The sequence below is a fragment of the Apium graveolens genome, chromosome 5 (assembly GCF_009905375.1).
Source record: "Apium graveolens cultivar Ventura chromosome 5, ASM990537v1, whole genome shotgun sequence".
Classification (NCBI taxonomy): domain Eukaryota; kingdom Viridiplantae; phylum Streptophyta; class Magnoliopsida; order Apiales; family Apiaceae; genus Apium; species Apium graveolens.
Genome location: NC_133651.1, coordinates 108946497 through 108955425, shown reverse-complemented (window position 1 = coordinate 108955425; position 8929 = coordinate 108946497). Strand labels below are relative to the sequence as shown.

The 8929-nt window shown below is 32.8% G+C and overlaps 1 protein-coding gene across 1 annotated transcript; it reads right to left on the bottom strand.

Moving 5' to 3' along the window:
- Window positions 1-529: 529 nt before the first annotated feature.
- Window positions 530-3380, bottom strand: LOC141724366 (uncharacterized). Its single transcript, XM_074526486.1, has 3 exons — window positions 3173-3380; window positions 2938-2987; window positions 530-2432 (listed from the first exon to the last, which is right to left on the bottom strand). The coding sequence occupies exon 3, from the start codon at window positions 2398-2400 to the stop codon at window positions 766-768; it is 1635 nt and encodes a 544-aa protein (XP_074382587.1). The 5' UTR covers window positions 2401-2432; window positions 2938-2987; window positions 3173-3380; the 3' UTR covers window positions 530-765.
- Between the last annotated feature and the right edge of the window lie 5549 nt (window positions 3381-8929).

Genomic DNA, 8929 nt, shown 5'->3' with positions numbered 1-8929 from the left:
AACAAAAGCTGTTTTAGGAAGTTATCAACTCAGTTGTCGATATCTGTACTTCATGAATATCAAGAGACAAGTTCCCATCCATGTCACAATGGGAAAAGAAACTCATTATATAATCGCAGGTTTGTTTTACTCGTGGAGTAGGGTTCTTATGTGTTGCAAACTGTACAGCAGAATGAAGAGCAAGATAGATCTAATTCTACTGTTCTGCAGATTCAAGCAACATATCTGAACAGCTTGAAAGAGAAGGAACTCGTGAAATGAGCAAGCTGGCCCCAACAAACAACTTCAAGTCTGTTAAAATCAGTTGGAAATATTGTTGGCTAAACTCTCAACTTTGCACTTCATCGTCCAAATATTGAACTATATCAGAGTGCTAGACCAGCTAGGCCGCTGATAATAAGGGACACTTAAAGAAAATAAGGATTTAGCCATGACTTGTAATGACCTTGCCAAATTTTTATATAGTAAAGCAGATTAATTAAATTCTAAAACATGAATAGAAAATCCACACAAGCCAACAAGTAAATGTTCAAAGACCGGGAGATAAATCTTCTTGCACAACATCCAGAAAATAGTTCACATCTTACATAACCAAAACACAAATAAATAAAAAAGAAAATCTAACACTTGCTTAGCATTTATCAAAGGTAACCAGTAGTCTGACATTTTGATTTTATCAGCTCTACATTAAATCATTATTAAACTTATTTGGTAGCTTACCACCTAGAGCCTCTGCATTCGGTTGCACTTTCTGAAATGCATAGCTCAGCATTGAGATTGTGCTTCAACACAAGCGAAATCCATGTCGGTGTTGTGAACTGGAGAGCTAGTGATCTTAGAATCAATCAATCCTGAAAACCCAGATTCTTCAGCTGGTTTAGCTGGAAGAGCCACTTCTGTTTTTGGTGAAGGGCGTGAAACTGCTTCAGTATTGCCACCGGCATCATGCACAAGTTTGCCATTATCAGATGTCTCATACTTACTTAAATCCTTCTCGGTTGGATCAAGTTGTTTCTCCTTTGTTGGAGGAACTGGAAAATGCTCTCCTATTTCCATGGGTTCGCTTGTTGGTTCTGGGATCACAAGTTGAGGTTCAGCTACTGGAGTGTTTTCATTGAGCTTGTTACTTGAGTCAGCAATTTTTGTGTGCATAGGCTCGCTTGACTTGGCTCCAGAGTCCACATATTCAGATTCTTTGGGCACCAATTGGGAGTAGGTTACCACAGGAGTTTGAAGGAGCTCAAGGTTTGAGTTGTGTAAAACATTGTGAACTTGCTCAGTTGGGCATGGTTCAGATTCTGTCTGAGGTTCTGAAAGCAAAAACTGAGAATCACTTGCAGGGGAAGTCTGGTGGAGCTCGACTTCAGATTTTTCAGCCTGATTTAGAAATGGAGGTAACTGGTCACTGGTTTTGTTGCCAGGAAAAATATCGCCCATTGGTTCAGATACTGGAGCTTCAAAGACCTGCATCACCTCATCCTGTTCCACCATTTTAAGAGTCTTCAAAGGAGGAGATTGCTCCTCAAATGCAAACTGCTGAGTTGGCTGCAATGCGACTTTTCCAACATCCAGTGAAGCGCTTGGTATGTTATTAGGCATGCTGGACACAGGAACCATAGCTGAGGCAGGCTGGTTCTCACATCTAAAATCTGAATTTTGCTGCTGATTAACTTTCATGCCTCCCATAGGCATGTCAGATTCAATATTTGACGCATTAGTGAGAGGCACAGCAATTGAGGAAGATTCACTTAAAACTTCACATTCTGACCGTTTCTCTGGTGTAGTTTTTCCAGCCAGAGAAGAACCATTAACATTCTGCGTCAGATTGTTTACAGGGAAAATAACAGGGGCAGATGGATTACCTAATGCAACTGGGACACTAGACTGAAATACAGGAGGTACCACTTGGTTAGGCTCTACAGGCACTTGGTTCTGTACCTGGAGAGGTTGCTCAATGGTGTGTACTGATTGAGGGACAGAGCCATTAGCCTGACATGAGGGGTTGACTTCTGGAAAGGGAGAATTTTGCGGTTTGTACATCTTGACATTTGGAGCAACATCATTGACTGCTGTAACTGGATTAACTTTCCCAGGTTGAAATACAACACCACGCAGAAGAGTGTTGCTGTTGCCAATCTTAACAGAAAGAAGATATCCCGAATCAAAAATTCCCTCGATAACTCCAGAAACTACTCGACCAACCATGTTTTTATCGACACCAGTACTCTGGTTGAGTTCAGCTTCTTGAATTTTCTGAATGTCATCAGATGCAGGAACTAAGGCTAACTGCGAGCTTTCCTTGACAACCACATTTTTATCCTTACGAGGACGACCTCGCTTCCGCTTTACTGGGAGGTCTGATGAAGCAGATGTTCCAATTGTAATGTTTTGTTGACTCATCTCGATATTGGTGCAATGTCACTAGTGCTTCCCTTCATATACAGAAAAAAAAAATCCTCAAATATGTCATGTTATAAGAGAATGAAGAAATAGAAATATAATAGTAAATCTCAGAGGAAGACAAAAGCACATTAAACCTAGAGGGGCTTCTTAATTTATTATTATTATTTTTATGTTAATATAAATGGGCTATAAGTTATATTAATCAAAATTAATGTTCATAAAACAGTAAGCATTCAGTACCGTTCAAAGGACTTTAAAACGCCTAGATAAATAGAGGTACTTAAACAGAGGACAACAGGTTTATTCTCATTATTTGAACTAGGGAGTATTCGTAGATATTTTAAATCAATAAACTTTTTATTAATTTATAAAACTTATTTAATTGTTTTTGACATTTACATACTTAAGTTTGGATTTGATCATATTCTTTCAAATCATGATGGCTTCATAACATATTTAAATCGCATACCGAACGACCAAGCCCTTATATCGAATAAGAAACCTGACCCTTAAATATTAGAACCGATTTGATACCTGATTGTTTTGATTTGAGAATTAAATTAGACCAAACGATCCGCAGCCACCTGCACAAAATCACAACAAAATCACAATTGCATAATTGCTATAACATATAGACCGCTAATATTGTACTAACATACACAGTTAAGATTAGTAAATTGAAACCAATCAAAACATGTAATAAAAATTAATAGATCAACTCTTTTTAATTTGGACTGGAAATATTAAATCAACTAAATAACTTGCAAACCTTTAGGTCACAACAAGAACACTTAGCATGAGATTGAGGAGGAAAACACAAGCGAGTTGTTGGCGAATTTCTGACAGGCGATCAACAGTAGGGCCGGGTCGGGGTCACAATGCTTATTAGTGAAGACATAAAGAGGAGAGTCAAGAAGGTACCCCTAAATAGAATTTCTTATTATTATTATTAGTGAAGACATAAAGAGCAGAGTCTAGAAGGTACCCCTATATAGAAAATTTTAGTTGTATTGAAGTTCATTTATTTAATCTTGCCTACTTGGGTCTTCAAAAAAGCCCAAGTATATTTGGTGGCCTAAGCCGATTAAACTGAAACCCAAAAAAGCCGAAAACTTTCCCTTAATTTAAGAATATTTACTCGGAAATTTTTAACCCATGAGGCCTTCAGTTTGTGTGTAAGATAGTATAGGCCCAAGAGTCGAAGACCCCAAGAAGGATTTCCACCTCAGTCTATACGGAAGATAGGAAGGCCCAAGACTAATAGAATGTTTTGCGGCCTATAGCGTTGAAACCCACTTTAATTCGAGTAATTTCTCCTGACGGAGAGCCGTCTACTTAAAGACCTTTACCCCCAACGGCCTCATAAAGGTGTTTAAACACCGCTTATGTAACATATAAGGTGGCCCAAGCCTGTTTTGTGGCCTGAAACTATTAAACCCAATCTACACGACAAATTGCACCTGACTTAGAAATACTATTTGAACAACTTGTCCCCGAAGGGCCTTAGAAAAGTGTCTAACTCTGCTTAGGCAGCAGATAGGAAGCTACCTAACCCGTTTAAAAGGCAACTTTCAGCGACCAGGTTTTTTTTTGGTTGGATTCAGTAGTCTGTTAGTCAGACTTTGATATGGGAAGCTGATTTCATCTAAATTTATGTTTGTAGCATAGAGAACTAAGTAGTCACATTATATTTTTGAATATAGATACCTAAATAAGGCTCTAGTTCTTTTCTGGTTAAAACGTAAACAAAAAATAAGACTTAATATAAAATTTGTGTACATAACAACTCATATAATATATACTTAACGCAAACTAGTTAAAGAGCAGAGATTAAAATCCTATAGAGAGGGCTCGTTGGACCAGTTATACTGTCTAATGCACTGTGAGGAACTTCCTGCCACATGAATGCAAAATCAATGAAAAACAGTTGTACATATGCACATGACTCGATGAAACATACAAAATTTATGGCAAAAAAGAAAAAATTATAGCTGAAGCATTACAGTTGCTTTAAATTAGGAGTATTTGCAGAACTCAGAAGTAGAGTGATATGTTGACATACATTGCTTTAGAATATTTACCACAACTCTAATCAGGGCTACGCGATCATTAAATACTAGAAGTAACACCTTTTAAGATGAAATTTCTTTACATAACAACCCATATACTATAAATAACAAAAACTATTTAAAGAGCAGAGTTTGAAATCCTACAAAGAAAACTCATTGGGGAAGTTATACTTTCCAATACCCTCCGAGGAACTTTCTGCCACATGGATGCAAAATCAATGAAAAAGAAGTTGTATATATGCACATGACTGGATGAAACGTACATAATTTATGGCAAAAAAAATTCTAGCTCACAGTTGTTTTAAATTAGGAGTTTTTGTAGAAGTAGAGTGATATCTTGACGTAGAGTGCTTTAGAATATTTACCAAAACTCCAATCATATCTATGCGATCAGTAATACTAATACCTGAAGCAAGACCAAATGGAGCAAGGGCCTATCTTCAATTTAGTAATATCCTACAGAAAGTGTTAACAAAAGAGCATACTTTCTTGCAATAGCTTCCGTAATCAACTAAAACAGACTCGCATGTTAATTTCATAAGCCAACTACTCGGCTCTAAAATTGCTAAAAGATCTCCCTAGTCAAAAATGTTTTAAAATAGAAATTGATTTATTTCCCAAAGTAAAGCTATAACTTGATTTAAAGAAATTGTCATCCCTAATAGAGAGAGGTTAACAAAAAAAAAGTAGCTGGATTGGCAAAAAAACAATAAAACAAGCACCATCACACATCGCCTTCAGGACAGTAGATAAACAAGTACTATCATCTTGCACTAGCAGAGGCAGAGGCAAGTAGTATCGACGGCCAGAGCAGCTGCAGGGGTATCTCTAAAACCTGTCGTGCTTACTTTTATAACATCTGTACTAGTGTACGTACAGTGATAAACACTTGGAACTATGATTTACTCCATTAAAACAAACTGTGACTTTGCACAATCAATATTGCGGATACATTAAATTTATTAAGATTTCATTAAACACAAATTTCAGGGAATGTGTTTGTATTCCTGTTTTGTTTTTCATAGTTATAAAACTAATACTGACAGGTGATCATATTTTCGATTTACAATAAACTCCTTAAGTTTAACTTTTCAAGATACATCGCATGGACTTATCAGTATTTAATTTAATCATTAGTACCACTCATCTTCATTACATGTTCCCTAAACGTTTTGCCACGTGTATATCTCGCTGCGGAATACTAGTTGAATTACCAACACACTTTTGTTTTTATGCCCCATGAGGATTAACTCTCGCTATCATAATTGCTCAATGATAAACAAATAAGAATAACTTGAAGGCAATAATCAAATCTTCCATCTAAAACCTGTTCGCGGAGAATTGTTAAAAACCCTGGAACATGCATGCAACCTGTTCGCACAAGGACTGTAAATAAATTTCCACACAAAGACATACAGTCATATGTGATAGACGTACATGGTACATAACATGGATAACGGATAGTACGAATGAGATTAAAAGAACTTACGTGCATAGCCAGGAGCTTCAAAGCGACCAAGTTTTTGATGTGTTTTTAATAGATAGAGAGATCTGAATAGCCAATCTGATCTAGGATATTAAATCATATTAAACATTGGCGAGTACAGTACCAGGGTTTCTAATGTGAATTCATCAAGGATACATTTGTAATTACACAATTTTATTAAAAAGTTATAAACTATCTATACTTATATATATCTATACTATATTATTACGAGCAAAACATGTTTCATTCGCTCGGTTGGTTAACACCTTCCTAAAAAGTTCGTTAACACCTTTCTAAAAAGTTATTTATTTAAAAATATTGAATATAATATATCTAATATAACTACAAATTCTATGAAATTATTATCCAAATTTAATTATTAATCACACTCTACTTCTTTCTTTCTGTTATTAACTTTGGTAATTCCTTCAATAATATAATACATATAAAATAATACGTAAATATTTTAATTTCATTAATCTCAATAATATATACTCCATTTATCCCAATCATTTCTTTACACTTTCCTTTTTGGGATGTCCCATCCAATTCTTTACATTTCAAAACTTCCAAAAAATAGTTAATGGGTCCCGCCACTTTCCCACTTTTTCTCCCATTTCACACTACTTTAATTTCACTTTCTCCCTTTTATATATTAAAAATTAATGGGTCTCACCACTTCACTCATTTTTCTTTCTCTTTTACACTACTTTATACATATTTCTTAGCCTTCGTGCCGAAACCAAACCTAAAGAATTGGTCGGGACGGAGGGAGTAACAATTATTTTTATAATTTATTTTTATAAAGTAATAAAATTATAAAATTATAAATATTATAATCAGTCTGTGCATTGCACGGGTTATAAAAATTTAATTTATTTAAAAATATTGAATCATGTATTTATTATACTATGATCCAACTTGATTTTAAGAAAAGCATCACACTCAGTTGTACTATTTTAAAAAAATATTGATTACAAGCTATTTCTTTTAAAGTAATACAATATTAATTATAAATAAACGAACAATTATATATATTTTACATCTAAAATTACGTCAAAAAATACAATTCGACCAAGATTAAAAAAATCATATATACTAATTATTTAGTCTAAAACAAAATTATCTTATTTATCCAGACTTTAAAAAAAATCAAATTAAACTAAAAATAATTAGTTTGATTATTTGGCATCGAACTAAAATAAACAATGTAAACCACTGATCCGAGATAAATCAAACTAATATTAGACTAAGTATAATTTGTATCTTGTGAAATAAAAGATTAAATTTTAATTAAAACATAAATATTATTTTTTTAAAAAATACACATAAAATTATCAATAAAACTATATCGTCCAATCAGTAATATTGTCTTTTTCAAATATCTTTTATAGAATTATAATTAATCCATTAAGTAATCATCATGCTAAAATAATATTTTTAAGGTTCCAATAAAATGGAGACATTATATTTTTACCCTCAATAAAATAATAATTTTGTTATAATAATATTCCCCCTCACCAATGCTATCACTTTAATTAAGTTTAAATAAGTATTTTTCTAGTTTTTTAAAAATATATAAATGATTGAAAGATGTATTTTTATTGATATTTATAGTTGTGTTTACAAAAATAATTACTCTCTTCGTCCATCCAGGTTCTTTACATTGGGGGACGGCGGATTGACACTTATTTTAAGGTTCCCGTAAATAAAGTTCTCTAAATAATTTTTAATTTTTTTATTTTAAATAAAAATATAATGTTTAAATTTTTAGAGAGAAAAAGAAAATTTTAAAAATAAAAAACAAAACTATACTTTATAGTAATATTAAAATTAGTAAATTTTTTTATTTAAAAGAAATGAATTGGACGGAGGGAGTATGTGTTAATTAAAAGGTAAATTTTAGTTGAGATAGATAGTATATAAATTATATTTAGTTTAATAAATTATTTGGTATAAGTCTAAGGCCTATTATACCATTATACCAACCAAATTTAATTAATAATATTCATATTGTTTTAGTTTAATTTATTTAAGCTTAGAATAATGGGAAAAAAATTGTTAGCCTAGATAAAAGTATATACTATTTTATTTTAGTATATCTAATTGCATTCTGATTTTAATTTCTGTGAGGAGCCGGTTTTTTTGTAGGTTTTGATTATTTTGTTAAACGTAATTAAGTGTATAATTAAATTAGAAATCTAGGAAGTTTACTAAATCAGATAGTAATCCTCCCTTAGTATTTCTTTTGCGGCATTTTCCGGGAATCAAGTCAAATTCAATTTAACAAGACATAAAACCCTAAAATGCTTTTCGACACAACTTATGTGGCATATATTTAGAATGAATATTTCAATCTAATGATATATTATATTCTATATTATTTATGTCAAAGAAAGAAATGGCAACGACTATTTGCACAAAAAACGAGAATTTTCAAACACCACTTTTACGTACTAAAACTGTCAAATTTATTTAAAAGCGTGTCGATCTTAAAGTTTTAATCTCAAATATATTTTATATATTCATTTGAATAATAATATCAAATTATCTTGCCAAAAGCCATGCCAAAAGATTAAAAACAGATTTTATTCCGTAAAACATGTAAATGCTTATTTATCTAGATAAAATCAATATGAATTCAAGCGTAAATATTCCTCGGACCTCATAGTCATTATTATTCAAGGAATATTATGTTTTAATTTATATCAAGTCAAAACATTCGTCTAAGTTGTCGGCAGAGACAAATAAATTTTTCGAACGCTCCGGAAGGCTGTTTTAACATTCGAAAAATCAGTTAGGTCACACACAGTGTAGAAGGGGGTTGAATACAGTGTATAGCACAATCAAATCGAATTCTAATAACACAAGTAACATAAAACAGACTTTATTCAAAGCAATAAACTCTGTTACAATATGGAATTGTCATCTCTCAGTGATGAACAAATATCACGAGAGCTGCTAGGGTTAC

What these genes read in the sequence shown, in the direction of transcription:
- LOC141724366 (XM_074526486.1), bottom strand. Translation starts at nt 2,400, where the DNA reads ATGAGTCAACAAAACATTACAATTGGAACATCTGCTTCATCAGACCTC.